This window comes from Protopterus annectens, chromosome 2.part1 (genome assembly GCF_019279795.1).
Source record: "Protopterus annectens isolate FY-2018-M chromosome 2.part1, PAN1.0, whole genome shotgun sequence".
NCBI lineage: Eukaryota > Metazoa > Chordata > Ceratodontiformes > Protopteridae > Protopterus > Protopterus annectens.
The window spans coordinates 748,280,533-748,302,607 of NC_056729.1; the positions used below are offsets into that span (position 1 = coordinate 748,280,533).

At 43.2% G+C, this 22,075-nt stretch overlaps 1 protein-coding gene across 2 annotated transcripts in view; it reads right to left on the bottom strand.

The window, feature by feature from the left end:
* Window positions 1–22,075, bottom strand: part of FRG1 (FSHD region gene 1) — a 466,841-nt gene that overhangs the window by 156,215 nt on the left and 288,551 nt on the right. For both annotated transcript variants that reach the window (XM_044062473.1, XM_044062472.1), the window contains exon 5: window positions 10,009–10,113. In XM_044062473.1, coding sequence (XP_043918408.1) covers window positions 10,009–10,113 — 105 coding nt within the window. The remainder of the gene's footprint in view (window positions 1–10,008; window positions 10,114–22,075) is intronic.

Below are 22,075 nucleotides of genomic sequence, written 5' to 3' on the forward strand. Positions count from 1 at the left end.
TGTAGTAAAATAGTAGTAAATTAAATAGTAGTTTTTTGCATTTACAGTTAAGGTATTAGCCTGTGGTTGAGCCATGAGTTATTTTATTATGCAAGCTGAATTTTTTCAGTTTGCTGAAAGAGTAGCGGTAGGGAGTTCCAAAATTTGGAGAGAGAGTAGAGTAGAATGAGTCACCAGCAGTATTATTAGATTTGGTGGCAGGTAAAAGTGATTTACTTTGACAGCATAGTTCCCTGGCTGGAGAATAACATTTTATGGTGTTTTGAAGTGCTGGCCAGTTTTCTGGTTTATAGCTTACATCATGGGCAATAAGTAGTTGTGCGTTGGTAAGATATTGTGGGAGCTCTTGCCAGTATAGCTGTGGTACTGTTGACATTTTTTTTAGGTATACTGGTGGCAAGCATAGCACTTTTGTTGTAACAGTTGTCTAATTTAATTTTTTGGGTACTATGAAGTTTAGTCAGGATTGGGGGAAGCATAAAGGAGAAATAGTAATACGTAGGTTAATGCAATTTTTTTTATAATGCCATCAGTGAGGTAGTGTTTACTTTTATATAATAAACCAGTTTTCTGGTGTACTTTTTTAAATGCTTGGAGAATGTACAGATCAAATTTTAGGTGTTTGTCTTTTGTGACTCCCAGTAGCTTTGATTATTGTACAATTTCTATTCTGGAGTTATTTTCAGAGAGCATTTTGAAAGATTATTTTTGAAGTCTGAGAAACTTTTTGAGGTGAAGAGCTTTACCCCCCCCCCCCCCGCCCCCTGGATTTAGAAGAAGGTGAGATTTTCGCAGCCATCTTTCCAATGGATGGGAAGGGCTGAGGGATGAAAGTTGTATGAGTAGATTTTGGTGACAGACAGTCGTGTCAAATGCTTTTGATAGGTCAAGGAAAATAGAGCATGCTAAATTATCAGAATTTCTCATACCATTTATGATGTTTGTTAAACTGAGAAGGGCAGTTGTGGTACTATGTTCCATGATCAAACCCATGTTGGGTGTTGCAGAGGAGGTTACTACTGACAAGGTATTTTAAGAGTTCTGAATGGGTAACATTTCTCTAGGACATTTTCAACAATAAGTTGAACTTATAAAGGAAATTTAAAATAGACTTTAAACAGAACATGATTAATAAAACAATCACTAACAATAAAATGACATCCTAGGTCTTAAATTGATTAAAAACAAAAAAAGCAGAGAGTAAATACATCTATTTTCCGATAACTGCATCATGATATATGTGGTAACTATATTAACATGTACCATTTTGCACCAATATGGAATATAATAATTAAAAAACTGGAGACTGGTATATATAAATTATATTTTAGCAATTTTTCTATGTATATGCACTGCCACCAGTTTCCCAGACCTTTTTCTGAATCTCAGGATCTTTTTTGGCAACATATGGTTCTGTCTGTGGTTTCTTTAAGGTCCTTCTTAATGACCACCAGACAGCTACAGTACTCCCTGGGAAGAAGGCAAACCCTTGGCCTGATTCCAAAAGACCATCTCTCAGTAAGTGACCACTTACACTAAGATGATATATCATTGGACCCATTTGTTTTAGCTATTGTTTGGAAAAAAGCTTACAAAGCTTTTTTATTAAAATATGCTTAGAAAACATTAGTAGTAACAGAAGAAAAATGCTTTGTGGCACTTAACTCATCAGATGCAGCAAAGCCAGAATTATCAGCAAATCACTTCAAAGAAGAAATACTCTTTGCTGCAAGTTAGTATAGCAAGATATACTAATACAGTACGTTAGCATAACAAGAAATACTACTCTTACTGCCAGCAATCTCTTAAGGAGTAAGGATAATGATGCAAGTTAGGGAGACTGAAAATTTCCATTTTTGTAATTAGAGTTATTTAAAAATTTAGAGAAAGCATTTCTAATTGATTTACTTTGGCATGCAACACTTTTAATTAGAATTTATGTACTTACCATAACGTGGTATCTGTGTCGTCCTGTTTTATTATTCTTCACCACTGGGTCCTTGGATCTGATACTGGATCCGAACCGGCCGTTCCAAAAGCCTTATGCTACTAATCTTGAGCTCCTCCCACTCCCGTAATGCCCTGCATCTTCTCTAGCTCCTCAGATTGAGTTTACTGCCTCAGAAAAAAGTGAAAGAAAGGTAAGATAATAACAAATATGAACAACAACAATGCCCTCAACTGGAGCTCAAGACAGATTCATGAAGCTCAAACTCTTTTAGACACCTCTAGACTTCCTGGAAGGGGGTAGGTTGGGAGGGATTTAAGGAAGAATGAAATAGGACAACACAGATACCAAGCTATGGTAAGTACATAACTCCTAATCTGATATCCATTTCATTCTTCCTCACCACTGAGTCAGAGTGCCCAGCTACATTAATTTCCCTGGGTGGCCCCTATGGAAGGATATGCTGGAGCACCGTGGAGCCAAAGTATACTCTATTTTTGGGAACTATAATTTATAATGTGAAACAAAGGTATGTGAACTGGACAAGGTTGCTGCAGCACATCAACAGATGTTCTAACCGCAAAGGCCGAAGAAGTTGACACTGACCTAGTAAAGCAGGCCTTCAGTGGATGGGGCAATTGCAGTACTTTCAAGGATTAATGGTGGAAATGCAATTAGTGATCCATTTAGCTAGAGTTATTTTTGATACTGCTTTGCCTAACATTGGGATAAAAGGAGACAAATAGTTCAGATTTTCTATGTTCCCTTGTCCTGTGCAGGTAGAAACAACCGTCTATGAACATCAAGGAGCTGATGCCTATATTCACCCTTGCCGGTCGGGCACCGCGCGGCAAGAAAGACTGAGGAAAATGGCGTCGGCTGATGCCTTTATATCCCAGGAGCTATGACGTCGGGTGAAGTGCGACATCAGCCGAGGCCAGACCCAGACTTTGGAATCCGGCCGACCGAAGGGCTGCCTGAGGCAGGACAACCCATATGTTATGACTGCAGATGCATCCTTGAAGGACATCCAGAAGCTAAATGGACTGGTTTATATTTGCTTCCGTGGCCACTTTGGGCATAAAAGAAGGCTTCATCCTCAGAAATACTCTTGTCTTTGAGAAAGGAAATATATGGCAGCTTAGATGATACAGACTGTAGTTCTGATACCCTCTTGGCTGAAGTAATGGCCACAAGAAAAACGTTTTTTCCAGGTCAAAAACTTTATGTCGCAGGAATCGACTGGTTCAAAGAGTCACTGAGTGAGACTTTGGAGGCTCAGCTTCAGATCCCAAGGAGGAGAAGGATCGTTAATAGGCGGCCTAAGAAGAAATGGTCCTTTTATGAAGGTCTTGCATAACCTAGATGTTGAGATGGAAGTTGGTGAATGTGAATCATCTGCAACGTGAAAGTTGGCAATCGCTGCCAACTTTAATTTAATCGTAGAAAAACTTGCTCCCTCCTAAAAAAAAGAACTTAGGAAAAGCAGAACAGCTGAAATGGGAGCTGAGAAAGGGTCAATGTTCTGATTTCGTGTCCACACTGAAAATCTTTTCCATTTGCTATTGGAAATCTTTTTAGTAGAAGGATTTCGAGAAGCAAGAATGATGTCTCCGATGGGGAGGCTGACCTGGACTTTCTTAAAATCATTAAAGTGGAGAAACCAAGAGGTTAGTCTCAGTGTGAGAGATCAGATCCTGTCTGGGATCTAGTATCCATGGTGGATATTTGGTGTGAGACCACAGAAAGGGGAACAATACCTGACAAGGCCAAAAGAGGACTATGAGGATTAGAGTGCTCTTGAACCTGCTGGATTTCTGTAGAACTTTCTGTATCAATGGGATTGGAGGACAGATGTACAGGAGATCCAGAGGCCAATCGTGCATTCCAGCATCCCTGGCTGGCTCCCTGGATGGGGGGGATCAGAGCGAAATACATGCTGCATTTCATGTTCAAGGGGGATGCAAAAAGGTCACAGCAAGGTTGGCCCTTTGGCAAAACATCTGGTTCACTATGGACTGATTCAGGGACCACCTGTGTGGACTCAGAATGGATCAGCTGAGTCTATCTGCAAGAACATTGGTCACCCCGGGAATGTGCTTTACAATCAGAAAGAGGTTCGAGGAGACCGCCCATTCCCACACTTTCATGGCCTCGCTGCATAACGGGTAGGCGCATGTTCCCCCTGCTTGTTGATATATCAGACTACTGACATGTTTGTATGAACTGCTATTGTTCCTAGAGGTAGGTAGTCATAAAAAGGCTTGCAACGTCAGAAGGACTGCTCATCTCCAGAACACTGATGTGCAATTTGGTTTCTAAGATAGATCACGTGCATTGGACCAATCTTCCTTCAAAATGCCCCCACCCCAATAAGGAAGCATCCGTGGTCACTGTGGCAGACTGGGGTGAGAGGGAAAAGGGTCTGCCTAGATGGAGATTTCCTGACAATATCCACCACTGAAGATGCCACCTGCAGATTGAAGTCAGTTTGATTGGAACAGTTAAGAGATGGCATAGGATGGACCACTGGACTGCTAGTGTCCACTGAAGTACTGGCATAAAGAACCTTGCCAATGGTACTAGAAGTATGGCAGCTGGCATGGAACCTAGACTTCTTAGGATAAGTCTTATTAGGGGAGTGGGCATATCTAGTAGAACTTGAACTTGTTTCAGAAATAACACGTTTCAACTGTAGGTTTGCTACCTGCATGACTGTTGTTCAGTTGCATTCTTATGAACTCTATCATCTGCAGAGGTGTCATATTCAACTTTGCCAAATTTATTGCGATCCCCAGCTAAGTGAAGGTAAGCAACAGGTACTGCGTCACCAACTCCAGTTGATGCTTTGATAGTGCCATCAGGAGCCAATCATCCAAGTACGGAAACACCTGGAAGCCTCAACAGTCTCAGGTGAGCTGCCACTACCAACATGCATCTAGTAAACATCCCGGGGACCATGGTGAGTCCAAAGGACAGTGTACTGAATTGGTAATGGTTGGCTCCTAGCTGGAAGTGCAGATGTCTCCTGGAGTGTCTGTTGATCTTTATGTGATCGTATGCATCCTGGAGGTCTATTGAGCACATCCAATTATCTCTGTGTAGTAATGGCAGAATGGTCTGAACCTTCATCATGCGAAACTTTAACTCTTGACAAACAGATTTAGTTTGCTCTAGTCCAATACAGGTCACAGGTCCCCTTGTCTTTTTTTGGCACCAAAAAGAAGTATGAATAAGTTCCGTATCCTTGTTGCTTGGTTGGGACCGGCTGAATGACTCTCTTCTCTATAAGTTTTTGAACTTCTCTCATGGCTTACTCTCTTTGACAGGGTGGGATATCGGAGAACTTCCTTCTGGGAGGTGGGGATATAATAACCTCTGGAAATTATGTACAACACCCAGATGTTCTTTGTTAGTTTTGTCTAGGTCCAATGACAATCTGCCACCGACTGCATCCAGAGTAGGCCAGTTCGGCGCCGCTTCAGGAGTACTGACAGGGAGATTCTCTGAAGCCTTAATTCTGTGATCTCCCTAAATAAAATTTCTTTGAAGACGCATAAAGTGTGCCAAATAGTTTAGTGCTTTCAGCGTAAAGGTTACTGAGGTGTACATGCGCTTCCCATGTCTGTCCAAGGCCCCAGACTCCTTGTTCAGGTGATGGACAGAAGAGCTCTGCTAGTTCCTTCTTTGTGGTCACCGACACTATGATGGCATCAACTGGAATGTCTTTGTTCCAGTGAAAATGATCCGACGGGGGGGGGGGGGGGGTTAAGAACTTGTCAGTGCAATTGGGGGTAGGATCCACTATGTCAGGTTCCTTTCAAAAGCGGCAGGAGACCAAATCAATAAGCATGTTGGACGGCGGGGACCCAGGATGTAGAAGGGGCCAATCCTGAATACCTCCTGAAACACCGATTCCACAGAAGAAAGCGGCTAGGCAGACCATCCACCCTTGCGCTTCAGAATCTCTAGGATATCTCCGAAGGAGATATCATTGGGTAGAGATCGGGGGTCCCTTCTCCCTCACTGAGATTGGTGTCCTCAGTCAAAGACTCCAAAAGGGAGTCTACATGCTCCTCTTGCCACACAGGTGGCAGTACACTAAACATCGAAAGTGTGATAACAGACTTAGGGACACAGGTGCACAGTGGTCTCACCTTCAATAGCCACATCACCAGAACAGTCAGGAAATCCTTCTATGTGGCACACCTCATCACTAAGGGCTTTTCATCCAGAAAAAAGGAGGTCATTGTCCAACTGTACCCATCCCTCATTAGACCCATTATAGAATACAACGCCCCATTTGGTATGTACCTCTCAAGACATCTGCAACAACAGGAAATGCCGCAGAAATACCTCACTAAAAGAATCACAGGCCTAAAGCAGATGCCCTATGCTGACCGCCTTAAAAAACTCCAGCTATACTTTGTCGCATATCTTCTACTCCGAGGCGATCTCTGCTTAACATACAAGGCCATGTCAAACCCAGAGCTGTTGGACATGCTACACTTAAAGAAATCCCAATCCCTCAGAGCCACACACTCCAGGGATCTAAACCTTGTCATCACAATAAACAAAACATGCTGGAGGGATAGGTTCCTGACCCAGAGACTCCCCAGACTCTGGAATAGACTGCCCATACATGTCAAGCAGAGCACCTCTTTGGCCCTCTTCAAAAGGAACCTTGATGACTGGATGGGAGAAAGCAAATTCACCCCAAGGATCACGTCAGTCGCTCTGCTAGACAGGGGTCCAGGGAAGTAAACAGTGTGGGAAGAAATAGCCAGGGAATTGTTATGGCTAGGCTTGTATAGACCCTAGGGCCGATAGTCTAGTACCAACCTATGAACGTGCGCTTTTGATGCACCTCCTCCGTGGAAAACTCAGGGAAGGTTGCGGAAGAGGAGGGGGCTCATAATATAGAGTGGAGCTGGAGGACTTCCTAAAAAGGATGACCATGGACAGGACTACTGGGACCAACGCTCAGGACAGATGAGGACTGCATAAGTTCTGGAGGAAGAGGAGATGCATCTCTGGGCCTACAGAATGCCCTGTCTGCCACCTGGAAAGCAGACAAACCCGAAGGCCTTCCTGCTGTCTCCTCAAAGCTGAAGCAGCAGCAGAAAAGAAAGACACCACTCCAGATTCACAGCCCTCAGACAACACCGGGCCTGAAATGTCAGGAGCCGAAGCCTCGACAGGGAGAGATGGATCCAACCAGATCAGAGCCAAAACCATCTCCAATAGAGCCGGCACCGACCTCTTGGTTCTGGGACCCACTCTGATCCGAGAGTATTGGAGCCGAACTGGTCTGGGACACTGCCAGAGTTGAAGAAAGCACCATCCTCAGCTCTGACGACACCTCTCTCAGGTTATTCAGATCCTGGGGTTCCGAAGTAGAATGTTGGATTGGAAGAGGAGTCGCAAGAAATGGTAGCGGGGCTCTCACGGATCCAAGATAGGAAGGAGACGGTAAAAGCCCCATCTCAATCTGAGCACTGAGCAAACTCTGCATCATCCTGTCCATGTCGGAGCAGGAGAGTCTAGAGGGCCTAGAAGAGAATGAAGGGTGGGTAGACCTCGCAGGGGATGCTGATTTTTCTTGTCTTGCCATATGGCTCCTTGACCTTGGATCCGAAGCCTTTGGACCCAAAGAAGACCTGTTCAGAGAAGTTGAACCCCAAATGAAAACACCTCAGATGAATCTGAGAAGGCGTGACATCTGGATAAAATAACGCTGGCTCCGAAGAACTTCTCTGATCCGAAGGAGACCTGATCTTCCTCAGGTCCCACAGTAGCAGATGTGACAATTTTTTCCTTTTCTCAGGAACTGGAGTAGAGGCCACAGAGGAAGCTGGAGGGGCTTGTTTCTTTGGTTCCTTTGAGACTCCAGGCTTGGTAGATTCTTGACCAGATGAGGGTAAAAGCCCTTTAAATATTAATTTATTGCGGCAATATGCTTAAGAGTATGGGTTCAAAGCCGCGCACACTTCACATTCCCATTCCAAATGAGCAACACCCAAGCAATATACGCATTTGTCACAAGAGTCTGAATGTGAGATTTTGGGCCCACAAGAGACGCACTGTTTAAATCCAGTGGGTTTGTCCACCACTGAGCACACACACACCAGCGTATACAGTTAGTAAGAAACCACTCACACAGCTGTAACCACCACATGAACAGTATTCAACAAATTAACTATACTGGGAAAGTTTTTTTTTTTTTTTTTTTTTTTTTTTTGTAAATAGAGAAAAGTGAAAAAACAGCTAGCAAGAGAGGAAAGGGACATAGGCCAATGGCCCTACGAGAGGAAAAAAGCATGGGAAAGCAGAAAAACACAGCCCTAATGCCAACAATCACTTAAGAATGGGAAGGGAGGTATAGAAAAAAAGTTATAATAAACTCTATGTAAGAAATAAAGACAAAGCTAACAATCACTGAAAGCAACACTTATCTGGAGAAGTAGCTTGAGACCAGCGCAATCATGTCTAGCCAGGAAGGTGGTAAACGAGATCTGAGGTGTTAGAAGAGAAGCAGGGCATTATGTGAGTTGGAGGAGCTTGACATTTGTAACATCTGTCGTTTGGAATGGTCTGCTCAGATCTGATATCGGATTCAAGGATCCAGTGGTAAGGAAGAATGAAATGGACAACATCAGATCTACACTTAACATGTTTGCTTTTGGCTATGTCTATGACCCCACCTCATCTGATCAAGTCTATGTCTTGAACATGCAGACAAACTGAACACCTCTGTAATGCAGCATGCCTTCCTCTATACTGATTGCTGTTATCAAGACAAACACCCATATTTGGTAAAGGTACAGATCAGCCAAGATGCAACATAAATACAGAATAAAGTGATAAAAATCTATCACTTTTGGTGCTTTAAAATGTCTAAGCACTGCATCTACTTTGACTTATTTGTCCTCGTATCATTTCCTGACACGTTCGCCAGAAGTCTAACAATGGCAGATGAGTCTGTCAGAAGTACTTTCAGAGAACACTAATGGTGTACTGACATAGCTTTATGGGTAGGTACTAGACTAGCTGCCATTTAAGCCTAGTCAACTTCTCTCAAAGCTGAGAATCAAACTTGCACCTTGTGTCGGTGAGGTAAACACCTTAACCATTATATGCCAACCCCTCCCTTTTTTCTTCTAAAAATAGAAATGTATATGTATGTGCCTGTAAATATGTACATTTTGTAAATATACAAAATGTTTTTTTATTAGTTGCGTTAAATAAAGGACCCAAACTCTTTTTGATAGGTGCCATGGGATCTTTTACACCTGCCTGAACTACAACCAACTCAAGCAGACAGGGCCTCAGTTTAACATCTCAAAGGACGACACACTCACGAGTGAAGCACCATCCCCATTATGCTGCACTGCAGTGTCAGCTATTGATCTTCCTGTCACTGCCTCTAGTGGGCTGTAAATCAAACCCGAGTTGCCTGGCCATAGTTAGGGTTTTATCCTTCAGTACCACGCCACTGTTAATTTCTTGTCTTCATCTTCACATACAGTTCTTAAATTCATGTATGTGTTGCAAATATTTCAAATAAAGCGTCTAAACACTTTTATGATGCACAATTAGCCAACTGCCATAGGGTTGCCACCTTTTTAAATGCCCAAAGTGGGACATTTTTGGTACAAACATCAGATTTTGCAGGCCAAAACATACTCACGGCCAGTACAAAGGACAGAACTTGCCTTTTTTGCCCAAATAAAAGGTTACTCTTGTAGCATTTTAGTTGCTTATTCTGTTTCTTATAACATTTAGGTGTTTCAGATACAGAATAACTGATTTATGCAACTATTGCATAAAATATAGGAAATAATTTTGTCCTAAAATCTCAGGACAATTCCCATTTTTACACTTTTTTAGCAGGACACAACTGCCCAAAGAGGGACTGTCCCTTGCAAAGTGGGACAGGTGGTAACCCTAAACTGCCACCATGTCAAATCAAAGTTTAAAGAATGCCCACATTGCAACACATCCACTTCAATTTCTGTATATTCTTGCAAGCACAAGTGTTTTTACTACCATTTATTTACCTTAATCATTTCTCCCTCTTTTGCAGTCTTGCTTTTAGCTACTATATCCCCTTCCTCATTGCAGGAAATGAAACAACTGTTTGCAGCCAAGAGAGCCATTTTTCCCTGTGGAACAATAAAATATGGATTTATAAATAAAATAAGCCTACAAGTTACATAAAGTTACAGACAAAACATTTATCTACATCTTCTGAAATTCTGTAGAACTATGTACAAAATCTGTTTTCTTTCTGAAAAGCAGTAAAAACAAGCAAACATAAAACATGTATTCTCAACATCCATACACAAGATTAAAATCACATAAAACTCAATACTACAATGAATAAAATAATTCAATGCAGAAAACGTAATAATTTGAATTCATATTATTACTTCCCCATTTTCAGTTTGACATTCTCATGCTCCTGTAGTCTACATAGGACCTTTTTTTTTGTACATTTGAAGTTTTTCAGAAAATACTCTTGCGCATTACACATAAGATATGCAGATGGCCTTCTGCTGTTGATAACTGCTGTGAATGAGTCACTCCACTGAGATCCACAGATCAGCTCATTTGTGAATCTTCTCCTGTTCTTGCTTTTGGAAGGGGTGGTATTACTCTTTCGGCATGATGTTGCTTTTCATATTTACATAATGTGCACTGCACCACTCAGTGTGACCATCTGCATCCAGTAAGCAAGCACAACATGCAAGGCAAACATCAGAACGAATAACAGTGACTACAATACATTATTCACTTGCCTGTGTTGTAAGGGAGTCATCTATAATAGCCATAAGATGGACCGACTGTTCTGAAACTGAGGGATGGTGAAAAAGTAAAACACCCATTTCAGAAGGTGCCCCTGCAGAACAGTTGACATACTGATTATGTACCTGCTGCACCTGACTTCAGAGGTGTTCTACAGGGGGTAACTGCTGGGAAGAATCGCAAACAGTGACAATTAAACCTGTTGAAGCAATAATGCTTTGTGAAGACGGGAATCAACGATCATGTGCCACAGTAAAAGCTTTTGCACTGGACACATTTCTGAAGCAAGCAAAATAAGCATTTCTGCATATGTGGGAGCGGCATTTGACAACAGCATTTTTCCAGTGGGCAGTTTATCATCTGAAAGAAAAGCATAATACAGGTTTTCAAAAGGAAAAAGTAACATTACGTATAATTTACTGAAATGCATTCTGTTAATAAACCATTCTGCTGAAATTAACAAAAGTACAGTTTTGTACCTACCATAAATGTAGATGTTCGAAGATCCACATTGCTGCAGTCCTAACACTTGGGTAGTCCGCTGTCCCTCGGTCGGCCCGAATATCAGAGTATAAGGCTGACGTCGGTCAAGGCGCATTTGACTGACATCAGAACGTCAGGGTACAAATGCGCATGACCGACGTCATATCCTCAGTCTTTTCTTGCCCCAGATATCAGAAGACCCTAAAAAGAAAGGTCCAAACCCAAAGACAACAACTAAACAACCAACCAGCCTAATACCAAAAATATGCACAATATATACAACATATATACAATATGCACAATATACCTCAGATGGATAACTCAACCCACACAACCACCTCACACTACAGAGGGGAAGGAGGGAGGGTAAATTGGACTGCAGCAATGTGGATCTTCGAACATCTACATTTATTGTAGGTACAAAACTGTACTATGTTCTTCATCTCACATTGCTGCAGTCCTAACACTTGGGTAGAATCCCAAAGCAGAGGTAAGGGAGGATGGCCAAATCATATAGAAGCAGGAGCTGCCAAAATGCCCTGCAACACAGCAGTGGCAAAACCAGCCCTGGATTTAGAGTACAGAGGAAGGTGGTAATGCCTAGAAAAGGTATGCACTGAACTCCAAGTGGCTGCCTCCAAAATATCCTTAGTTGCCACCCCCCTCAAAAAAGCTGTTGAAGTGGCAGTAGCCCTAGTGGAATGAGGCCTAATCCCAGTTGGAATCTCTTTGCCATGATGGGAATAACAGAAAGCAATGCAAAATCCAATCCACTTAGAAATAGTTTGTTTTGACACGGGCTTGCCCTGAGAGCACAAAGCAAAAGAAACTAATAACTGCTGAGATTGTCTGAACCCTTTAGTTCTGTCCAAATAATATCGCAACTGCCTGTGTACATCTAAAGTGTGCAAAATCTTTTCCCCTTTATTTTGGGGATTTGCATAAAAAGTAGGCAAATGAATAGTTTGGTTTAAAGCCACACTAGAAACCACTTTAGGCATAAAGGAAGGATTAGTACGTAAAGATACCCTGTCCTTATGAAAAATTAAGAAAGGCTCAACTGCCATAAGGGCCTGCAATTCAGAAACCCTTCTTGCCGAGGTAATGGCCAACAAAAAAGCAGTCTTCCATGACAAATATTTCAACTCAGCAGTAGCTGCAGGCTCAAAAGGTTGTAGAGTGAGTTTCTCCAACACAAAATTGAGATCCCAAGCAGGAGTAGGAGCTCTTCGTGGGGGTCTTATATTCTTTGCCCCTCTAAGAAATTGCTTGAACAAAGGATGAGAAAACAATGGTGGGTCACAGTCATAGTGAGCTGAAATTGCTGCAGCATGAATCTTAATAGAAGAGAAGGACAAACCTTTGTCCAATAACTCAGTAAGATATTGAAGAGCCACACTTAAATCAGGCTCAGAAACATCCAAATCCTTAGCTGCACTCCAAAACAAAAATCTCTTCCATTTATCTGCGTACACTTTCCTTGTACTAGGCCTTCTAGCTTCCAAAATCACATTCAAAACTTGTTGTGGAAGTTGAGACCCTCTATGGTTTAAAACAGAATATGCCAGGCTGTTAGGTGAAGAGAGTGAAGCTTGACATTGAGCAGATGGCTGTCCTCCTGGGACAACAGATGTGGAATCAAAGGCAAAGGCCATGGAGGCTTCCGTACTAGACTTCTCAGTAATGGGTACCAGTGCTGTCGAGGCCAATCTGGAGCTATCAAAATCATCCTTGGCTTGTCCTGTCTTACCTTCAGAAGTACCTTTGGGAGGAGAGGCAGAGGTGGAAAGGCATACACATGAAGATTTGTCCAACTGAAAGAAAGAGCATCCACTTTCCAAGCTGTGGGATGAAACCTCTTCGTGCAAAACTTTGGCAGCTGGTGGTTTAGTGGAGAAGCGAACAGATCTATGTCTGGAGTTCCCCAGGACACTGTCAATTTCTGAAATACATGAAGATCCAGTTTCCACTCGTGGGGATCCATGATTTGTCTGCTTAACACATCTGCTAAGGAGTTCTGTGCTCCCGGCAGAAACCTTGCCTGAAGACTTAGTTGTAAACTGAGAGCAGTCTCCCACAAAATCATTGCTTGCCTGCATAGAGGATAAGAATGTGTTCCCCTTGCTTGTTGATGTACCACATGACAGTTGTGTTGTCTGTTAGAATCAACACCTGCCCTGGAAGAAGTAAATCCTTGAAAGCTATTAATGCAAACTGGACTGCTAACATCTCCTTCAAATTGATATGTAGATGCAGTAGTCTGACAGGCCACTTGTCTTGTATCCACTTTCCGTTTAGATGAGCTCCCAAGCTTTGTCTGAGGCATCTGTTGTTAGAATCTGACTCGCCTCTGGCGGGTCACAGAGAGTCCCTTGTTTAGGTGACATTCCTGAGCCCACCACAAAAATTCCTTTTGAATGCAAGGTATTATTTGAATGACAGTGTCCAGATCCTGGCAGTGCTGAGTCCATACATTTTGAGATACCATTGCAACTTCCTCATATGCAGTTTGGCATTGGGAAGCACCAGAATACAAGATGCCATGAACCCTAAGGCTTGAAGGACTGTCCTTGCAGTCAGCCCGGACTGAAGAGAAAGATGATGGAAGTAAAGGGAAAGATTCTTTTGTTTGTCCGGGGTTAGAAAGGCCATCTGGGATGCTGTATTCAGTCTTACACCCAGAAAGCACATGTCTTGAGAGGGTACTAGACTGGACTTTATTTCGTTCACAGAATACCCCAGGCATCTTAGCACTGCTATCACATATTCCAAATGACGAAGAAGCTCGTCCTTTCCTTGAGCCAGAATCAGGCAATCGTCCAAATAAGGATAGATTTGTATTCCTTTTAGCCTGAAGAAAGCTATCACTGGAGCCAGAACTTTCAGTAAATACTCTGGGCAGTAGATAAGCCAAAGGGCAATGCAGAGAACTGATAGTGAGAAGTCCCAGTCCGAAAACGCAGATATTTCCTGCAACTTAGTCTGATAGGAACATGAAGGTAAGCCTCCTTGAGATCCAAAGTTACCATCCAGTGATCCTTGCCCAGCAGAGGTAAAAGTTGTTGTAACGTCAGCATTTTGAACTTGGGAATGTCCAGATAAGTGTTGAGGATAGATAAATCCAAAATTGGTCTCCACGTGTTCCCCTTTTTTGGTACAAGGAACAGGCGAGAATAAAATCCTAGGCCCCTTTCTGGCATAGGAACCGGCTGTATGGCCCCTATTTGGAGTAACAGAGAAATTTGCTTGTGAGCCTCTATTCTTTGTTGAGGAGGAGTGTCTGGCATGCCTTTGAAAGGAGGCAAGGTATGGAAATAAAACCTGTACCCGTGATGTATGATATCCAACACCCATTTGTCTTGGGTAATCAAACTCCAATTTTCTTTGAAAAGTGCCAACCTTCCTCCCAAAGGTGCTGCCAGGCGAGAAGGTTCTGGCAGCTGAAAAGGTAGGTCATTGGGTCTGTTTACGAAAGGACTGACCCCTGCCCTCACCCGAAGACTGTGCAGGAGAACCCCCAGTTCTAGGCCTGAAAGAGCCCTGACCTCTGCCCCTGCCACGTCTAGATCTACCCCTAGACTGGGAATCATAAGAAGGATACGTCCACCCCTTAGTAGGCCAATTTCTACTAAACTTTGGAGGCTGAACCTGCAAAAAATCTTTAACAGTCTGCATTGACTTAGCCTTGTCTTCCATTTTCTTTAAAACTGCCTCAACAGGAGAACCAAACAAGACATCAGATTGCAAAGGGGCATCCAAAATCCTAGTTTTAACATGGTCAGATAAATTTTGATCCCTCAGCCAGGCATGCCTGCGAAGAACTGACCCAGTGGCAGCCACCCTAGAGGAGGCCTGTACAGCATCAAAACCACATTGCAAAGAATGCTTACCCACCTGTTCAGAAACATGCACTAAATCTTGTAACTCTTTACAATCAATACCTTCCGCCAGAGCATCAACCTTAGATTTCAACTGTGAAAGCAGATAATTTTGATATTTTAACATGTGAAACTGGCAATTCAAAGCTCTCATGGCTAGGGTGGAAGAAGTATAAACTTTCTTTCCCCATCTATCCAAGGCCCTGGCCTCTTTATCTGCAGGAACCGGATTCTTGACAACAGAAGCCTTAACACCCTTAGGCCCCTGGCTAACAGTTTCTGGGTCTGCCCTAGGACTCTTAAAAAGATACTTATGAGCTTCAGGCACCCTGTAATACCTATCCGGTTTAACAGGAGCAGGAGGCAAAGAATCAGGATTAAGAGAAGCCTCTGTAAAAACATCTTCCACTACATCCAAAACAGGAGGTATAGCCAAAGGCCTATGCTGGGGTAAAAACAAAAATTCCCTAAGCCTTTTCCTGGAGTCAGAGAAGTCCTGACCTTCCCATTTAAAGTGCTCTCTCATGGAGTGAAGGGTCTGTGAAAAAGAAAAATCCTCAGGAGGAGAAGCAGAAGGAGTAGAATCATCAACATCAGAATCAGAATAATGAGAATACTCCTGCAAGTCTTCAGCCGAAGACTCAGACACATCCGAAGCCTGCTCATAATCCCCCAACACTGGCTCCATCCTAGGCCTCTTATCAGGAGGGGGCATAGAGCCTCTAATTAAAGTAATTAAATCTTCTGCCATATTAAGCATGTGCTTCTTGGGCACAGAACCTGAAGAACCAGGAGTGACACCCACAGCAGCTAAACTAGACCTGCCTCTAGGAGAAGCCTTGGAAGCAGAAAGAGAGGGCCTAGACACCTTAGGAAGGGAGGGGAGTAAAGTAATCTGAGAAGCCCCTGTAGCCTGACCTGCCTCCTGGGAGGCCACATCCTGTAAAATCAAAGTTTCTCCCTGGGACTCCAGAGAGGCCTCCGTCGGAACCACCGGTTCCCCCGGCGTCCGGTTCGGACGACTCCTCTAACCTAGTTTTAACTGCCTTGTCCTTGCGCTTCTTTGAGGAAGCCGGCGCCGGAGCATCCGACGGCATATTGTAATTGCACCGCTTCCCAAAGACCAACCTGGCACAATCCAACCTTCGCTTTATAGTGCGTTTATTAAACCTAGCACAAAAGCGACACCCAACAACGTCGTGCTCAGGTCCCAAACAAGGTATACACAAATTATGGTAGTCCCTATGCGGAATCTGTTTCCCACAAGAAATACAGTTATTCACTTTTTCTGACATCCGGTAAACCACTGAGGCAAGAAAAACAAAATATTCCCAGCGGGTACTTAACCAACTCTGACTTCGGTCTGAAACTCCGAATTGAAAAATTTCAGAACGCCGAACGGCACTTGCAACACTGCTTCTGCATCGGACCATGCGGCAAAAAAGACTGAGGATATGACGTCGGTCATGCGCATTTGTACCCTGACGTTCTGATGTCAGTCAAATGCGCCTTGACCGACGTCAGCCTTATACTCTGATATTCGGGCCGACCGAGGGACAGCGGACTACCCAAGTGTTAGGACTGCAGCAATGTGAGATGAAGAACATCTTAACTGAGACCATGCAAACTCAGAGGATGTTATACCGAGTAAGGGGATGCAGAAGAAAAGTCCCTGCATGATGGTGTGTGAGGCAGGCCCCCTCCACACTTCATTCAGAATAGCTAAATATTTTTTTATGAAATTTTGTGGAATGGTCCAGCAATAAAATAAGCTTCATAAAAACAATCCATATCTTAGTAAAAATGTTTTTTAGACACTGAAAGCCTCTCATAGGTTCATAGGTTCATACTAGGCTATCTGCCCTAGGGCATTTAAAAGCCTAGCCAGAGTGTGTGTGGCTTTCACCACCCCTTAGGATGAGAATACTATACCTATTAGTTTGCTGTGCCTCTGTCCAGCAGTGATACAGAGATGATTCCCGGGGTAAACTTACGATCTCCCATCCACTCGTCAAGATTTCTCTTGAACAGAGTCAGTGAGGGGCTCTGCCTCACATGGACTGGGATTCTGTTCCATAGTGTAGAGAGTCTCTGGGTGATGAATCTGTCCCTCCAGCACATCCTATTTATATCCATGTTGAGGTTTAAGTCTCTTGCTCTCATGGCTCTGGTGGATTTGGATTTTTTGAGGTGGAGCATGTCCATTAATTCCGGGCTGGACATGGCCTTGTATGTCAGGCACAGATCATCTCTGAGCAGATGGTATGTGACTGAATAGAGCTGGAGTTTCTTCAGTCGGGCATCGTATGACATATGTTTGAGCCCCTTTATCCTTTTGGTGAGGAACATTTGGGGTCTTTCCAACTGCTGCAGGTGTTGGGTAAGGTACATTCCGAATGGGGCGTTGTACTCATCATTGGTCTGATAAGTGAAGAGTACAGGGATACAATGACCTCTCCTGATCTGGATGTGAATCCCTTCATGATCAGGTGGGCAATGTAGAAGGTCTTCCTAACCACTTTGGCAATGTGAGTGTCAAAAGAGAGGTTACTGTCAACTTGGGTCCCCAGGTCCCTGATAACTTCTTCCGTGTTTAATGGATTACCACCTATGTGGTAAATAGGGGTTACCTTGTTTTTCCCAAAGGGTATGACTATACATTTTTTGGCATTTAGCTTAAGGCCATGGCTCTGGCACCAGTTATCCATTTCTATGAGACCTTTCTGGAGAATGTCTGTGTCTGATGGAGTGTCAATTATGGTGCCCAGTTTGCAGTCATCTGCAAATTTTGTCAGCCACAATCCCGCTATGTTTGCCTGCACTTCAGAAAAATAAATGCCGAACAAGAGGGGGCCCAGGACTGAGCCCTGTGGGACACCGCTAGTGACCGGCTTAGAGTCTGACATGGCACCAGCAACTCTAACCCTGTGTGTTCTGTCCTTGAGCCAGTTTGCAACCCATCTTGTGAATATGGGTTTACATCTAAGCTGGTGAGCTTTTCTATGATGCCCGAGTGGGGTATTGTGTCGAACGTTTTTGCTAGGTCAAGGTAGGCTGTGTGAACTGCCTTAACCTCATCAATGGCCTTAGTGACTTGTTTCGAAAAAGTCGACCAAGTTCAAGAGGCATGATCTGCCCTTGACAAAGCCAAATTGGGTAGGATCCAGTGTCTGTAGGGCCCAATGTCTTTATTTATGAGTTCCATTATGATCCTCTCCATAGCTTTGCAGACAAGGCTCGTCAAGCTTATGGGGCGGTAATTTCCAGGGTCCGTAGAAGCACCGCCTTTGTGGAGTGGGACCACAGTTGCCGTACGCCATTCTTTGGGTACGTATCCTGTAGTAAGGCTAAGATTAAACAGCAGCCTTATGTGTGGGTTTAGTTCCTCATTGAGTTCGTGTAGCACACAGCCGGGGACACCGTCCGGTCTCATTGATGCTGTGTTTTTTGCTTTAGAGAGAGCAGCTCTCACCTGGGCATCTGAGATGTTTGAGAGGCTAGACTCTGGTGGGATAGATATTTCTCCTTTTGGGGAGGGAGAAATTTGCACTGAACCTGTCTGCCAGTATGTTGGCAATGTCTGTGGGTTCAGTGATTTTTTTATCATTTTGGACTAATTCTGAGCATATCTGGGAGTTTTCACCCAGGTTTCTAACATAGCTAAAGAAGGCTTTATGATTGTCTTTTGTGTCATTAGCGATTTTTCTCTCAAAGTTGGCCTTGGATGATTTTATGAGTGATCGTAGTTTTTTGCTAGTATTGATCAGAGATGCCTCCCCATTTAGGGATTTTGCTCTGTCATGTAGTAGCTTTCTCCTCTTGTTGTAGAGTTTGTTTATGGCTGGAGTCCACCAGACCGGGCGCTTGCCTTTGGTGGAAAGGGTCTTGATTTTATTAGGGATTGCTTGATCCATACATTCCTGGAGGTGCTCGTAGAAGGCATTTGTAAGGGTTTCAGCAGCGTGGGTTGTGGTTTCCACTGGCTCGGGGCCTTGAAGGATACCACTCCAGTCTTAAGAGGTGTGACGCTTGCTCTTGACAAGTTCTTCACTGTCGCCTTTTTTGCTGGGGGTGGGCCCCGGATGTGGCTCTCCAGTGAAATCAATTTATGGTGTGATCTCACCACTGAGGGATATACTTCGGTGTGGAGCATTTTGTCCCCATGTTTGTGATGATCAGGTCTAGTATATTTTCTCCTCTTGTGGGAATGGTGACTAGTTGTTCCATAGCATTTGAGTTTATGAACTCAAGGAACCTTTGGGCTAGGGTGTTGGGGCTTGAGTAATGTTCCCAGTCTATGTTTGGGTAGTTGAAGTCACCCAATATGATGGTGTTTGGAGAGACATTCATACTCTCCAGTGTCTTCAGGAAGGCTGTGTGGGTTTCCTGAGTTTGAGAAGGTGGTCTGTAGCATGTTACAAACTGTAGGGCAGTTTTACCTATGGTTAATTGCACCTGGATGGTCTCCGATGCTTAGCGTTGCCACTAACCTGGAGGTGTGGGTATCCTTTATGAATATGGATACTCCCCTCCTTTTGTGGTTCGGTCCGGATTTTGGGGCGAGCATGATATGAGGTATAACCTGATAGTGCTGGGGTGCTCTCAGGAGCCTTGAACCAGGTTTCAGTCACAGCACAGACATCAATGTTCTCCATACTGAGGAGGGCTTTGAGGGCGTGCATCTTGAGATTTAGACTTCTGGCATTGAGCAGTATTACCCTTAGTTTTTCTCCATTTTTGTTTTCTAGGGCGGTAGGTATATCATTTGAGCCCTGCCTAAAAAAGGCACTATGGGGGTGGCAAGAGCCTTTGCCAATATCCGGAAGCCCAGGGGTGACAGGTGCAAGCCGTCCCTTGCGAAGCAGCGTGGCTTGTCAAGCATGTCATCCCAGGCAGACGGACATTGGATCCTTAGAATGACACCAGTAATTAAGCCAATTATTAAAGCTGATCATTTTGTCTCTGTATTGTGGCATCATTCTTGGTGAGGGTAGGATACTGCTCAGGGTCAGGGTCATACCGGCCTGGGCTACATAATCCGAGAGCTCCTCTATGTCTCTTTTCATGTAGTCCAGGGAGGTACGTCTCAGGTCATTTACACCGGCATGGACAATGACGCATTGTGCATGTGAAAAAGAAGTTATGTACTACCATAATAACGCCATTCTGTAGATATTCGGCTCCGACTCAGCTGATACTAAAGCTCGAGAGCTTTTACTGGCTCGAGGCTAGCCCCTATCCCATGGTGCCTCACGGCAATTCCCCAGATCTAGTTTGCAAGAAAGCAATAAGTACCCATCAGGTAAGAAATATCAGAGCTGCATATATACAGACAAAGGATTTTGAAATATAATCTATACCAGGTGGACAACAAATGAGAACCAGGTCAGACAGCACCAGTATAAAACTGAATGAAATGAATGGAACCAACAAGCAACAGTCCACGCCAATTACAATTCAAAGGATTTATTCAGCACTTTCGTCATCTCAATCACCTGACTTCTTCAGAATAATTGCATGACTGAAACAAAGCCATATTTATACAAAAATAAAATCACATGACATTATGAAAGCTTGAAGCTATTACATCAATTAAAATCAACGACCCTTACACACACAGAAAAAGCATTTATGAACAGATACATAATAAACACCCTACTTAATAAAATAAAAACTACTTATTGAAACTAACCAAAAAAAGACCATAACTTTAAATAACTACTGATACTAATGTTGTCATTCAGTCCTGGAGTGGATGTGGCATTAAGTCTGATTTGCCACCATAATTCTTTAAAATTAAGAACTTCCTCCCAAGGACCTCCTCTTAAATCCGGTGCAACTTTATCAATAACTAAAAATCTAAATGTATGACTGGGGTACTCTACAATGTGCTTGCTTAAGGCACTATTAGTGCTGCCAATTCTAAGTCCTGAATGTGCTCATAAATCCTATCTTTAAAACTTCTTTTGGTTTTCCCAATGTAAAACCCGGCACATTGACAGCAGAGTGCAGCATAAACCACCCCTTTTGTAACTTAAAACCATTAATGACCACCTTGTTTACCGAAAATATGTATGCACACTGTGCACAAAATCCACAAGCCTTAGTACCCTTACCATACTTTATTCCTTCATTATTCATACTTTGTAACAGATCTTTCAAAGTTTTTCCAATCCTAAAAATAATATTAGGTGAGATCCCTAATTTGTCCGTGACCCCTATTTGACTGCCAACAGTCCAATTTTTACTTAAAATGTCAAAGATGTCACTATGGTCCATAGAAAACCTAGTAATAAAAGATGCAACTGGAAATGAACCTTGCTCAACTTCATTGCAAGCAGCTGAAGTAACATGACAATCAATAGCCCCCTTCAATAAAGGACTAAATAATCCTGAATTTCTTTTCCTGATAACCTCATAGAGAGAGCCATGGATGAAGTTAAGGGGGTAACCTCTTGATAAGAACATATTGCTCATCTTCCTACATTGATCTTGAAACTCAACCTCCCTATTGACCATTCGAGAAATTCGGACAAAATGCCCTTTTACCAAGCCCCTTTTAACAAGCACAGGGTGACCACTAGTGTGGTGCAACAAACTGTTGCTATAGGTAGGTTTCCTGTACAGGTTGCTAACTAAACTGTGATCAACCATGTCTTTGGAGACCATAACATCCAGATAGTTCATAGCCTCCTTGCTGTAATTGTATGTAAACTTGAGAAATTCCGTGGAATTATTGATATAATCAAGAAAGTCCTGGACTTTATGCACGTCCCCTGTCCAAGCAAAAAAACACATCAATATATCTCAGGTACACCTTCCATAACCCTGTAAATGTGGGATTGAAAAGAAATTTATGTTCCCATATAAGCATAATGATATTGGCAAAGATGGGTGCACAACATGTCCCCATAGCTACCCCTGTAAGTTGTTTGAAGAAGTGCCCTTCAAAAAACAC